This window comes from Dermochelys coriacea, chromosome 5 (genome assembly GCF_009764565.3).
Source record: "Dermochelys coriacea isolate rDerCor1 chromosome 5, rDerCor1.pri.v4, whole genome shotgun sequence".
NCBI classification, from domain to species: Eukaryota; Metazoa; Chordata; order Testudines; family Dermochelyidae; genus Dermochelys; species Dermochelys coriacea.
Window position 1 is genome coordinate 104,905,686 of NC_050072.1, and position 15,177 is coordinate 104,920,862.

At 43.4% G+C, this 15,177-nt stretch overlaps 1 protein-coding gene across 10 annotated transcripts in view; it reads right to left on the bottom strand.

The window, feature by feature from the left end:
- KIAA2026 (KIAA2026 ortholog) overlaps positions 1-15,177 on the bottom strand; it is a 153,451-nt gene that overhangs the window by 54,241 nt on the left and 84,033 nt on the right. For 2 of the 10 annotated variants that reach the window (XR_006281727.1, XR_006281729.1), the window contains one exon: positions 8,382-8,508. The exons of 6 other annotated variants lie outside the window; for them this stretch is intronic. Coding sequence is in view for 1 of the 4 variants with exons in the window: in XM_038403212.2 (XP_038259140.1) it covers positions 8,501-8,508 (8 nt within the window). In the remaining 3 variants the exon portion in view is untranslated. Of the gene's footprint in view, positions 1-8,376; positions 8,509-15,177 lie in introns of those variants that run through there. 2 more of the 10 variants (XR_005293158.2, XM_038403212.2) reach the window with 2 other exon arrangements.

Consider the following 15,177-nt stretch of genomic DNA (forward strand, 5'->3'; position numbering starts at 1 on the left):
CTCCTGAGCTTACTTTTACCAGCTTAGGTTACAACTTCCCCAAGGTACAAACTATTTTACCCTTTGCCCTTGGACTTCCACTGCCACCACCAAACGTTTGACTGGATTTACTGGGAAAGCGTTGTTTGGAAAGTATTTCCCCCCAAAATCCTCACCAAAACCTTGCACCCCCCTGCCTGGGGAAGGCTTGATAAAAATCCTCACCAATTTGCATAGGTGACCACAGACCCAAACCCTTGGATCTTAAGAACAATGAAAAAAACATTCAATTTCTTACAAGAAGAATTTTAATATAAGAAAAGGTAAAAAGAATCACCTCTGTAAAATCAGGATGGTAAATACCTTACAGGATAGTTAGATTCAAAACACAGAGAATCCCTCTAGGCAAAACCTTAAGTTACAAAAAGACACAGAGACAGGAATATCCACTCTATTCAGCACAGTCTAATTTCTCAGCCATTTAAAGAAATCATAATCTAACGCATGTCTAGCTAGATTAATTTACTAAGTTTTAAGACTCCATTCCTGTTCTGTCCCCGGCAAAAGCATCACCCAGACAGACAGACCCTTTGTTTCTCACCCCCTCCAGCTTTGAAAATATCTTGTCTCCTCATTGGTCATTTTGGTCAGGTGCCAGCAAGGTTATCCTAGCTTCTTAACCTTTTACAGGTGAAAGGATTTTTCCTCTGGCCAGGAGGGATTTTAAAGGTGTTTACCCTTCCCTTTATATTTATGACAATATATATGCTTTATATATATTTGCCACAAGAGCTTAATTATTGAGGTAGTCATAAAAATGAGTCTGGATAGCCACACTCTGCCCTCATACTTTTGCCACCTCACTAAGTTCAGTGTACTAGAGGAACGAACTGGACTCAGTGGGCCAAATCCTAGATTCGTTCTTGCCATAGATAATGTTGAGACAGGGAAAGACAGCATGGTTCTGCTGCAAAAACAGGGAAAGGAGTTGGTGGGAACTCTTCTCCACATTTGATCTGCACTCTTAGTTTGCTGCAGAGCTTCGCTCTATAAGGGCTACCTGTACCCCAGAATGCATGGAATTTTGGGTCAGGTGGCTGCAAGAAGAGTTGGATTAGGGCCTGAAGTTAAAGCCCTTCAAGAGTCTGCAGTAGTCTCCATGGCTTGTTGGAAAGATTCCTTTCCACCCATCCCCAGGAGACTTCCCCAGTGTACAGCATGATCACTCAGGTTACTAGCTTGTTTGAAAACAGTCCACTGTTTTTACTATGATGTGCAATCATTTGCATTTTATACAGCAGAATTAATGACTATTTATTGCTTATTCTTTAATTAAAATTACAAAAAACAAGGTACTTGAATGAAAAGCTATACATTAATGCCAAGTTATGATTAAGATTTAACACACAGAAAAGTCAGGAAATTATGTGTTTTAACTCCCCCCAGGTGTAAATTGGTCACACTGCACATATTATATATTGAAGTAAAAAACTGTCAACAGATACTATAATAAAAAGTTATATATGTGCAATATAGCCTAATTAGAATCCTGCTATTGATTACTCATAAGAGTAGTCAATAGAACTATTTACGGTAGAAAACAATTAGTTTGAGCAGATTTATTTCATTTTAAAGAGCATATTTAAAATTCCACATAGAGAATTACAGACATAAATGCATTTGTATATCATATAGTACTATTGGAATACATAAAATGGGTAATACTGAAAACAAAACATTAACATAAGTAAATAGAATCTGACTGATTTCAGGACACTGAGATATTGTACATGTCTTGAATTCAGCACAGATTAAGACACATAAAAGTAAGATAAAGATGATGGATTAATATGTGAAATGTAGCTTGGGTGGAACAAAGAATGAAGGAATAAACGGATTTTTCTGAGACTCTTTTACCTCTAGAGATGACTGATATTCTGATTTGGGCAGGGAAAGCAGAATTTATCTTAGGTGGATTGGGGCACTAAATAAACTTTAAAGTAAAAAGTTGTATAATGTGCTGACCAAATTGGCACAAGCATAGGCTTTAGTGTAAGAATGGACTACAAGATTTTATTAGATTAAAATCACCTGAGGAGGGAACATCAGATGTGTAGAGGTCACATTCCTCTAATTTAAAAAGCAAGATGGGAAATTCTAAATTCAATTTCTTAAGAAAATTCAGGTCATTCAGATTAAAATCTCTGGACAACTCCACATACTGTTTGTTTTCCCAGTCATTTCTGTGTGACTATGATACAAAATATCATGGCTTATTTGAATGTAATTATGTTCTTGAATCCCAACTGTTCATTTTTCTCAGGATCCTGGAGTACAGCTGTTGGAGCTAAACCTACTGGTATTAATGCATAATGACGAGTAGAATAAAATGTGCAGAGTACTCTTTCCTCACATATGTTTAAAGCACACAGTAGATAAGAAAAAAAGGTACAAGGCCATTTGTTTTACTGAGCCAGGTTTTTTATCAGTGCAGTTCAATGTAGCTTTCAAGACAGAGAGTGCGATTTGTAAGAAGACTCTTTGTGGAATAAATGATCTGTTAGCAAACTTCAGACATAAAACTAGTCAAAAACAATGAACATAGAAAACATGTTTTCTGAGGTACATTACAAACCCCAGCATTTTACTTCCTACACAAGTGCAAAATAACCTGGACTCTATTTCACATCTATGATAGAACATATAGCCTTGTATTCTTTATTACAGAGAAAACTAAATCACAGTTAAAGACAGGGATCGGATTGGGTCAGCTCATGCTATTACGCCCAAGCAATTCCTTGGTGGCCCATTAGTTTCTACAGAAATTAAGCATTCATTTAAAAATAATTATTTCTAGTCCCTGTTGTCTCAAAGATAATGTTCTGAATGTGACTTGACGCAGTGCCGAATCTACAGACAAATGGAATGAAAAATTACTGTTACAACCAAATGCTGCTCTTCTTCCGTGGGCACAAAAAGGGCCACGTGCAGTGGAACAATTATGATTCTACTGCACAAAGAAAGAGGGTTTGGCTGCTCAGGGAACTCTACAGAAGCGGTTTCATGGAGTGACTAATAAATCTGTCACTTTATGATTCCATGCACAACTCCTTCCCTCAGTGAGGGGGATATTGTGATAAATAAAGTGAGGGAATAGCTCCCTTGATGGTCACCCACAGCCAGGCTAAACAGGCCTCCACACCTAACTCCATTCCTGAGCCTCCTACAGGACCCCAGACCAGAGTCTATGGCAGCAGTTGTAAACCCAGTTCCTGGAACCGAGCCAGAACCAGCCCAAGGATCGGAACTGGTGGAGCAGTCAGCACCAGCACCCATGCTTGCAACCCCACCAGAGTCAGGGAGCCAGCACTAAGGGGTGCCACAGAGTCTGCACCCACAGCAGCAGCTAAACCGGTGCAAGAGGCTCAACCGGAGCCTGAAATAGCATCTAGTGCACCAGCTGAGAGTGGTTCACAGTCGACAGAAACACCTGCATCACTTCCAGGGGGACCAAGCCCAAGTCCACAACCCAGCGAGGAACTAACGTCTCCAGCATCAAGGGAGCAGTTCCAGGCAGAGCAGGAAGTGGATGAGAGAATCAAGGGAGCTTGGACGGCGGCATGGAGTGACCCATTGCCTCTCAGCTCTTCTAATAGGTCCTGATTTGTTATAGAAGGAGGACTCTTATACAAGGAGACTCTTTCTGGTGGCTACAAGGAGGACTAGCATCCTCAGACAGTTGGTAGTTCCAACTAAGTACACGGAAAAGCTCTTGAGCTTAGCCCACGATCACCCTAGTGGCCATGCTGGAGTGAACAGGACCAAAGACAGTTTGGGAATGTCCTTCCACTGGGAAGGAATGGGCAAGGATGTTTCTACCTATGTCCGGTCTTGTGAGGTGTGCCAGAGGGTGGGAAAGCCCCAAGACCAGGTCAAGGACCCTCTCCAGCCACTTCCCATCATTGAGGTTCCATTTAAGAATGTAGCTGTGGATATTCTGGGTCCTTCTCCTAAGAAGACACCTAGAGGAAAGCTGTACATTCTGACCTTCATGGATTTTGCCACCCGATGGCTGGAAGCAGTAGCTCCAAGCAACACCAGGGCTAAAAGCGTGAGCCAGGCATTGACAGACATTTTTGCCAGGGTAGGTTGGCCCTCTGACATACTTATGGATTTGGGAACTAACTTCCTGGCAGGGACCATGAAATGTCTTTGGGAAGCTCATGGGGTGAACCACTAGGTGGCCACCCCTTACCACCATCAAACAAATGACCTGGTGGAGAAATATAAAGGAACTTTGGGGGCCATAATACATAAATTTGCAAATGAGCACTGCAATGATTGGGACCATATCACAGTCTGGGATTTTCATCCTTTGAACTCGTTTATAGCCATGAAGTTAAGAGACTATTACAATTGGTGAAGCAGCAATGGGAGGAGGTTACATCTTCTCCAGGAACTAACATTTTGGATTTTGTAACCAACCTACAAAACACCCTCAAAGACTCTCTAGCCAGTGGTTCTCAAACTTTTTTTACTGGTGACCCCTTTCATATAGCAAACCTCTGAATGTGACCCCCACCCCTTATAAATTAAAAACACTTTTTATATATTTAACACCATTATAAATGCTGGAGGCAAAACGGGGTTTGGAGTGGAGGCTGACAGCTCACGACCCCCCAGGTAATAGCCTCGCGACCACCTGAGGGGTCCTGACTCCCAATTTGAGAACCCCTACTCTAGCCCTTGCTCGAGAAAACCTACAGGATGCTCAACAAGAGCAAAAGGCCTGGTATGATAAACATGCCAGAGAGCGTTCCTTCAGGGCAGGTGACCAAGTCATCGTCCTGAAAGCACTCTAGGCCAATAAGATGGAAGCATTGTGGGAGGGGCCATTTATGGTCCGAAAGCACCTGGGAGCTGTTAATTACCTCATAGCATTCCCAGACCTTACCCTAAAACCTAAACTATACTACGTTAATTCTCTAAAGCCCTTTTATTCCTGAAAAATCAAGGTTCTCCAGTTTACCACCCAGGAGAGAGACGACGCTGAGTGGCCTGAAGGAGTATACTATGAAGGAAAAAGCAATGGTGGTGTGGAAAAGGCAAGCCTTTCCATGACCCTTGGGCATAAGCAGCGACAGCAAATCCAGGAGCTGTGCACTAGCTTCGCGCCAATGTTTTCAGCCACCCCAGGATGGACAGAATGGGCGTACCATTCCAGTGACACAGGTGATGCTTGCCCAATTAGAGCCCAACCCCACCAGATGGCTCCTCAAGCCAAAACTGCAATAGAAAGGGAGACCAAGGACATGTTACATATGGGTGTAATCTGCCCCTCTGAAAGTGCATGAGCCTTTTCAGTGGTTCCAGTTCCCAAATCAGACTGGGAAATCCGTTTTTGTGTGGACTATCGTAAACTAAATGCTGTAACTCGCTTAGAAAACTATCCAATGCCATGCAGAGATAAACTATTGGAGAAACTGGGACGTGCCCAGTTCATCTCCACCTTAGACTTAACTAAGGGGTCCTGGCAAGTGCTGTTAGATGACCCAGCCAAGGAAAGGTCAGCCTTCATCACCCATGTAGGGCTGTATGAATTTAATGTGCTCCCTTTCGGACTGCAAAATGCGCCCACCACCTTCCATAGACTTGTAGATAACCTTCTGGATGGATTTGGGGAATTTGCAGTTGCCTACCTCAACAGTGTGGCTATATTCTCAGATTCATGAGCAGAACACCTGGAACATCTCCAAGCTGTCTTCCAGTGTATAAGGGAGGCAGGATTAACTGGTAAGGCCAAAAAGTGTCAAAAAGGCCTAATCTACCTTGGACCTACCTTGGACACCAGGTGAGTCAAGGTACTATCAACCCCCTACAGGCTAAGGTAAATGCTATCCAAAATTGGCCTGTCCTCACCAGCGGATTTATTGATGTTCACTAATAATAATCCTGGTGGATGCTCCATCACTGACCATTTTTAAATAAAGGTCAGACTCACTCGATGATCACAATGGTCCCTTCTGCTCTTGGAATCTATGAATGAATAAGCTTGGGCTTGGCCGGGTATTACCGATGATTTGTACCACACTACAGCCAAATTGCCACCCCTCTGACAGACCTGACCAGGAAAAAACAGCCAAATGCAGTTCAGTGGACTGACAAGGGTCAGAAAGCTTTTAACCAGGTTAAGGCGGCTCTTATGTCTGACCCTGTACTGAGGGCCCCGGACTTTGACCAACTGTTCATCATAACCACAGATGCGTCCGAGCGTAGTGTAGGAGCAGTTTTAATGCAGGAAGGACCAGATCAACAATTCCATCCTGTCGTGTTTCTCCGCAAAAAACTTTCTGAGAGGGAAAGCCACTGGTCAGTCTCAGAAAAAGAATGTTACGCCATTGTGTATGCTCTGGAGAAGCTACACCCATACATTTGGGGATAGTGGTTCCACCTGTAGACTGACCATGCTGCACTGAAGTGGCTTCACATAGTCAAAAAAACTAATAAAAAACTTCTTCGGTGGAGTTTAGCTCTTCAATACTTTGATTTTGAAATACAACACATTTCAGGAGCCTCTAACAAAGTGCCTGATGCACTCTCCTGGGAAGGTTTCCCAGAATCAGCTGCGTAAAAGTGTTCCTGCATTCTTGCTTGTGGATCTCCTCTGTGCTAACCCCTTATGCCTTTGTTTGCTTGAAATCAGTGACGTACATAGGTGGAGCGAACAGGACATAAAAAAAGGTGCCACCACTTGTACTCACCAAGCAGCGCTCCGGGTCTGCGGTGGCACTGAAGGCCCCCGAAGCGCATGAAGGCCCCCGCCGAGGACCTGGAGCGCGTGAAGGCCCCCGCCAAGGAGCCAGAGCGTGTGAAGGCCCCCGCCGCCGAAGACTGGAGCACTACCAGGTGAGTAAAAATTAAAAAAGGCGCCACTTGTGCTCAGAGGGGGAGCAGCTGCTCCCCACCCCAGTTACGCTACTGCTTGTAACCTTTAAGCTGAACCCGCAAGAAAGCTAGTTTGGGTGCTTAATTTTTGGAATTGCTCTTTTAAAATCTAGGAAAAGCCTAAGTTGTAGATGTATTTTCTTCCTTTTTGTTTTTAATAAAATTTACCTTTTTTAAGAATAGGATTGAATTTTTGGTGTCCCAAGAGGTTTGTGCATATGCTGTTTGATTAGCTGCTGGCAACAGCTAATTTCCTTTGTTGTTGTTTTTTCTCAGCTCTTCCCTGGAGGTGGGGTGAATGGGCTTGAGGGTCCCCCACAGGGAGGAATTCCCAAGTGTTCCTTCCTGGGTTCAAGGGTTTTTTTTTTGCATTTGGGTAGTGCCAGTGTTTACTAAGCCACGGTCAGATAAAAGTTGTAACCTTGGGAGTTTAATACAAACCTGGAGTGGCAAATATTAATTTTTAGAATCCTTGCAGGCCTCCAGCTTCTGCACTCGAAGTGCCAGAGTGGGGATTTAGCCTTGACAGATGGGTATATGGGTTTTAACATTACCAAATCCTATGGGTTGTATTAGTGGAAGTGGAGATGCTCTACATCAAGCCACTGTACTGGAGGGGTAAGGATCCTTTCCCCCAAACACTTTTTGAGCAGAGGTCCAACATTTATTCTTAAGAGAAATGTGAACTCTTACAATTTGTTTCCTTGAGCTTATTGTAGAGCATGATTATAACACTTTACAATCAACATTCTTAACTATTTCTCTGCTGATCATTTTAACAGAAATATCAGCAACTTTGAGATTGTAGGCAGAGCTTTAAACTGGGGCAGAACTGGAAGAGAGTACCAATACGACCGCTTTTCTACCCAGTGTGACTCCTAATTATAGGTAGTGGCAAAAAATTAATATTTTTGTTCTGGTAGCAATAAGTTATGATATTTGGACTTTTGAACAAATGATCAAATATTTGTATAAAGGAAAGTGTAAAATGTGCTTTTTATTGGTGGCTTATAACTAAATTTAACAAAAGGAAAATACCATTTACAATTATGTGCTGAATGTTCCCATATGACTACGGTTAGAGAGACAGTCAACAAATTCTGAACTTAAAACTTACCTTTTTTAAAAAAAATTAGGTTTCCGACATCCAGAGCAGCCATGGAATGCTGACTCCGCTCTCCGTGATGCCCCAGCATACATTAGTCTGATAATGGCATACTCATCATGGAACCCCAAAGCAGACTGGAGCCAGGATATGTATACATGGGGTAAGGACTAAACTTTTATTTTTTAAATAAACACACACACACAACCACAATATTATGCAGTTTTATAAGATTTTTAAAAATTCTTATTTTATATCCTACGGGACATAAAATAAAGAATATTAGGAATCTTACAAAACCATGCAATATTGTTCAAAAAGGGTGGTGGTGGAAGGAGAAAACTTACCTTACCCTTATAGGCCTGCTCCATTCTGCAGCGGGGTTCGGTGGAATGTGTGACATCACCAGTCTACCATGTTCTAGTGATGTTACACGGAGAGGGAGCTGGTGAACTGCAGCTGCTTTGGACATCAGACACCTAGAGAAAAAAATTGGTAACTTTTAAGTTCAGAATGTTTTGAATGCCCTTCTTACTTTAGTTATGGGCAAAATCCTACAACAATTCTTACTCAGTCCCACTGGCTTCAACAGGTGTTCTGAGTGACTAAAAATGCAGGATTTGACAATATGCCTAATCAGAGAGATATTGTCAGCCCATTCAGCCAAGTGTTCTACTTTCCCTTACGGAAACAAAAATTATCATTTCATTAGCTAATTTACAGCATCTTATTTTTTAAAGAAAATTTGGAAAAGCTTAATTCAAAAATAGCAGACATTTTTTCTACTCTCAGTATGAGCTCTGTAAATTTTATAAGCCAATGGCTCTCAACCTTTCCAGACTCCTGTATCCCTTTCAGAAATCTGATTTGTCTTGCGTACCCCCAAGTTTCACCTCACTTAAAAACTATTTGCTTACAAAATCAAACACCAAAATACAAAAAAGGGTCACAACACACTATCACCGAAAAATTGCTTTCTTTCTCATTTTTACCATATAATCCTAAAATAAATCAATTGGAATATAAATACTGCACTTACATTTCTGTGTAGTATACAGAGCAGTATAAACAAGTCATTGTCTATATGAAATTTTAGTTTGTATTGATTTTGCTAGTGCTTTTTAGGTAGCTTGTTATAAAACTAGGCAAATATCTAGATGAGTTGATGTACCCCCTGGAAGACCTCTGTGCACCTCTGGTTGAGAACCACTGTTATAAACTAACCTGAGACAGTAAGATTCTTCAACTCTGGACTAGTCATTTGTTGCTCTCTGTCAAAAGAAGCTCCTGGTTTTTACCAACATTCATTCTCTTAACACATTACAACATATACTATATGCTTACAAGAAGTGGAAGGTTGGACATATGACCAGGGAAGAGTATAAAAATATTGCTCGGGCATGTAGGAAAGATATCAGGAGGGCCAAATCGCACCTGGAGCTGCAGCTAGCAAGAGATGTCAAGAGTAACAAGAAGGGTTTCTTCAGGTATGTTGGCAACAAGAAGAAAGCCAAGGAAAGTGTGGGCCCCTTACTGAATGAGGGAGGCAAGCTAGTGACAGAGGATGTGGAAAAAGCTAATGTACTCAATGCTTTTTTTGCCTCTGTTTTCACTAACAAGGTCAGCTCCCAGACTGCTGTGCTGGGCATCACAAATGGGGAAGAGATGGCCAGCCCTCTGTAGAGATAGAGGTGGTTAGGGACTATTTAGAAAAGCTGGACGTGCACAAGTCCATGGGGCCGGACGAATTGCATCCGAGAGTGCTGAGGGAATTGGCGGCTGTGATTGCAGAGTCCTTGGCCATTATCTTTGAAAACTCGTGGCGAACGGGGGAAGTCCCGGATGACTGGAAAAAGGCTAATGTAGTGCCCATCTTTAAAAAAGGGAAGAAGGAGGATCCTGGGAACTACAGGCCGGTCAGCCTCACCTCAGTCCCTGGAAAAATCATGGAGCAGGTCCTCAAAGAATCAATCCTGAAGCACTTAGAGGAGAGGAAAGTGATCAGGAACAGTCAGCATGGATTCACCAAGGGAAGGTCATGCCTGACTAATCTAATCGCCTTTTATGATGAGATTACTGGTTCTGTGGATGAAGGGAAAGCAGTGGATGTATTGTTTCTTGACTTTAGCAAAGCTTTTGACACGGTCTCCCACAGCATTCTTGTCAGCAAGTTAAGGAAGTATGGGCTGGATGAATGCACTATAAGGTGGGTAGAAAGCTGGCTAGATTGTCGGGCTCAACGGGTAGTGATCAATGGCTCCATGTCTAGTTGGCAGCCGGTGTCAAGTGGAGTGCCCCAGGGGTCGGTCCTGGGGCCCGTTTTGTTCAATATCTTCATAAATGATCTGGAGGATGGTGTGGATTGCACTCTCAGCAAATTTGCGGATGATACTAAACTGGGAGGAGTGGTAGATACGCTGGAGGGGAGGGATAGGATACAGAAGGACCTAGACAAATTGGAAGATTGGGCCAAAAGAAATCTAATGAGGTTCAATAAGGATAAGTGCAGGGTCCTGCACTTAGGATGGAAGAATCCAATGCACCGCTACAGACTAGGGACCGAATGGCTCGGCAGCAGTTCTGCGGAAAAGGACCTAGGGGTGACAGTGGACGAGAAGCTGGATATGAGTCAGCAGTGTGCCCTTGTTGCCAAGAAGGCCAATGGCATTTTGGGATGTATAAGTAGGGGCATAGCGAGCAGATCGAGGGACGTGATCGTTCCCCTCTATTCGACACTGGTGAGGCCTCATCTGGAGTACTGTGTCCAGTTTTGGGCCCCACACTACAAGAAGGATGTGGATAAATTGGAAAGAGTACAGCGAAGGGCAACAAAAATGATTAGGGGTCTAGAGCACATGACTTACGAGGAGAGGCTGAGGGAGCTGGGATTGTTTAGTCTGCAGAAGAGAAGAATGAGGGGGGATTTGATAGCTGCTTTCAACTACCTGAAAGGGGGTTTCAAAGAGGATGGCTCTAGACTGTTCTCAATGGTAGCAGATGACAGAACGAGGAGTAATGGTCTCAAGTTGCAATGGGGGAGGTTTAGATTGGATATTAGGAAAAACTTTTTCACTAAGAGGGTGGTGAAACACTGGAATGCGTTACCTAGGGAGGTGGTAGAATCTCCTTCCTTAGAGGTTTTTAAGGTCAGGCTTGACAAAGCCCTGGCTAGGATGATTTAACTGGGACTTGGTCCTGCTTTGAGGAGGGGGTTGGACTAGATGACCTTCTGGGGTCCCTTCCAACCCTGATATTCTATGATTCTATGATTCTATGATATGCCATCTCTTGAAGATTTACAGGGTTTTCCTTCATAGATACTAACAAACCTGTTAAATTCCCTTCCAGTAGTTGAATCTTCCACCCTCTTAACTGCTAATAACCAAACATTTCCCTAACTCTTTTCATGCCAATATTTTAAAGAAAAGTTAGATATTTAATTATAACTACTGCTGATGTTTGGATATGTTGCCTTACCTACTTTTGAAGATTAATATATACCTTCAGATATATAAGGCACTTTAGAACAGGGGTGGGCAAACTATGGCCCATGATCCATATCCAGCCCTTCAGATGTTTTAATCTGGCCCTCAAGCTCCCGTTGGTGAGTGGGGTTGAGGGCTTGCCCTGTTCTGGCACTCGTCAGGGAGCAGGGTTGGGGGCTTGCCCCACTCTGCGTGTGCCGTGGCTCCGCACAGCTACCAGAAGCAGTGGCATGTCCCCCCCCGGCTCCTACACATAGGGACAGCCAGGGGTCTCTGTGCATTGCCCTGCCCCAAGCACTGCCCCCTCAACTTCCAATGGCTGGGAACCACAGCCAGTGGGAGCTGTAGCAGTGGCACCTGCATACGGGGCAGTGTGTAGAGCTGCCTGGCTGTGACTCCAAGTAGGAGCCGGAGAGGGGACATGCCACTGCTTCCTGGAGCTGCTTGAGGTAAGCGCCACCCGGAGCCTGCCCCCTGACCCCCTTCCATACCCCAACCCCCTGCCCTAGCCTGATCCCCCTCCCGCCCTCCTAACCCCTTGATCCCAGCCCAGAGCACCCTTCTGCACCCCCAGCCCCACCCCAGAGCCCGCACCCCCAGCTGGGACCCCTCACCTCCCTCCCTGCACCCCAATCCCCTGTCCCAGCCCAGAGTCCCCTCCCGCACCCCGAACTCCTCATTTCTGGCCCCACCCCAGAGCCTGCACCCTTTCCCACACCCTAACCCCAATTTCATGAGCATTCATGGCCCGCCATACAATTTCCATACTCACATGTGGCCCTTGGGACAAAACGTTTGCCCACCCCCGAGTTATGAGGTTTCTATAGATACATTAGGATATGTCTGTACTGCAATTAAATACCTGTGGCTAGCCCATGTCAGCTGGAAACAAAATGGTGCTTATTGCTAGTGTATCTGAGTGCGTCTCAGACATTAACTAGGGATAGATCTGTATGTACAGCGCTGTAGCAGTAGGGTTGCCAGGTTTCTGGTTTTTGACCAGAATGCCTGGTCAAAAAAGGACCCTGGAGGCTCCGGTCAGCTCTGCTTTAGTAAGCAAGAGTCTAGATGTAGGTGAAAATAAAATGTTTCAAGGGTGTGACAATTTTTACAGTTTTTTTTATTCTAATGGAAAGTGAGTTGCATGTACAAATCCCTGTACATTAAGAGGAAAATATATCCATTACTCTCCACCACAATGTAACCCAAAAACAAGCCCAGATTTTGCCCTCTGTGGTTCTACTTTGTCAGCAATCATCTTAATTTTCAATTTGTTACAGCCTACTATTTTTAAGAGGGATAAACATCCATTCACCTTTCCAACTATTTACTTTTCCATATTTATCTCAGGCAATAGCTTTACCTATCTTTTAAGTTTCACAAATAATACAGAAGAAAATTAAGAAATATAACAGGCAACTCCTTATGGCAGTGGTTCTCAAAGCATTGTGCACATATCACTGGCAACATGTACCACAATCAATAAATTTATCAAAACGAGAACCTGCTATAACTACATTGACCAAATATTATGGAGGTGGTACTCAAAGAACAACTGTGTTTCATAGTTTATAAATGTTATGACCTAACATGTAATACACCACTCACAAAAGTAAATCAAAGAGAATGAAACTAAGAGGCAACTGAAAGACAACAAAAGTATTCTGACCGCACATTCATAAAAAATAAGCAACAATTGGGTTTCCATGGGTGCTGAATGAGAAGACTCCATAGGCTTCCTTACTTTATCAGTTAGGGAGCTTCAATGAATTCACTAAAATTTTGGTAGGACCCCAATCAATTATTTAGGATTCCAAGAATTTCAGCAAGCAAGATGTAGCAAGTCGGTTACAAAACAGAATGTTTTCCCCTCTGTAAAATTTGGTTACTTAAATGTTCCATATATAAGTGTGATAATACATGGCCTGTTGCTGGAATCAGAGAGGTAGGAAACCCAGTGGTTCTGCTTGTCCCAGTCCTCTCTTCTGGACAGAAACTAGTTACTGTAAATGGACCCGAATCCTGAACACCACATGCTTTACATTAACTGGCCAAAGTAAAATCACAAAATCTACATCAGTCATGTCTGTCCTTTTCATCCTGAGGGACAAACATAGTTTCTGAAAGCTCAAGGGAGCAAAATCAATATTTTGAGGCAGGTACTCTGCCCTATTCTACTTCCTTTATACCACTCAGGCAAAGAAAGTGAGGAGAAACCACCCACTAGCCTCGACCTGGAGATTCCCCTGGAGCTACAGCTAGTACATATGTCCAGCTCCTATGCCTCCCTTTTTACATACCCTGGCACAAAGCGTGTGTTGAAAGTGAGAAGAGGAAAGGGTGGAGTGCACTGTGCTCTCACTATCCCTAGCTGGTGTACGGTCCCTCCTAGAAGATACTGCCAACTAGCATGAGTCAAAAGCAGCCTCAGGATGCACCAACCTGGGCTGGGGCAGAGAATTAGGGAGCTGTAACTGGTTGATAGTTTTCACCTTCTCCTCTTTTTACCCTCTCTGGGGCTGCCCTGGCCTATGTGGGGAAGGGGAGCCAACATCCTTTGCTAGCTACTCCCCTAGGCTCAAGCTGATTTGTTCAAGTTCCTTTTCCTGCATCTCTCTGACTCCCACAGCCCAGCAAGAAAGCAAGCAATGGATTAGCCAGATCTATTCCCTGCAATGCAACAGGTAAGCTAGTAGGGGAGCTGCTGACCAGCTGCAGCAGGGAAAGGACAGCAGCTGCTCAGGGAGAACCTAGCTCACATCAGAGGTATTGCTGTGAAGGGATGGGACAGCAAGGAAAGTGGTGCGCAGCAATTTGGCAGGATGCAGCGATGGGGCTGATACAACTCCAGTTTAAAAATGAACAGAGTAGCTCATTTTCAATTCATAATCAAATACACATTTTCTTCTTAACAGGTCATCCTCAAGGGCCACATGTTGGACACCAATGATCTATGCCATTAGGCTGCTATAAATCTAGCAGTAATCAGGAGATTGATCTTCTTCTGCACAGTTTTTCTTGATGGAAGAACACAACCCACGACTAAAGCAAAAGATATTAAATTGTATAGGGGAGTCTAGGATCAAGCTGCTTGATACATCCAGACACAGAATGAGTGAAAAACTTTTCAATAGGTCCATTGTTTTCATTATGCAGGCGCAGCTGATAGCAACACTGATAGCTAAATTAAGGTTGCCTAACACTTTCCATTATACAAACCCACTTTCAGTTGCTTATAATTTCGTAACTCTTAAAAGCATAAGGGCTGAAATTTTCCATGCCACAAGTCTACCTCAGGCTGAACTGTCTTGGAAATTTCAGATAAAATTGTTTAGCCATTTCAGAAAATGACATCTGAGTAAAATATGCTGTTTTTCCTATGTTAAAGAAATCTTTCAACAGTTTAATTAAGAGGCTCTGGCACCTCCATGTTCTGGAGCAGGGACTTGAAACTTGTTACCTTAGTATCAAGGATGTGCTTATTTGCTATTCCTGTGAAAATCTACCCAAATTTGACCAAACTACAAGACTCTAAAAACTGTAGTTTGCATGTGCTCAGAAGTATGCTAGCTTATCAACTAAATTCTCTGAAGATTTACTCTGCACTGAGCATGCTCCATCTCCTAACAGTTCCTAAGTGCTGACAGGGGTCAGTTACTAGGA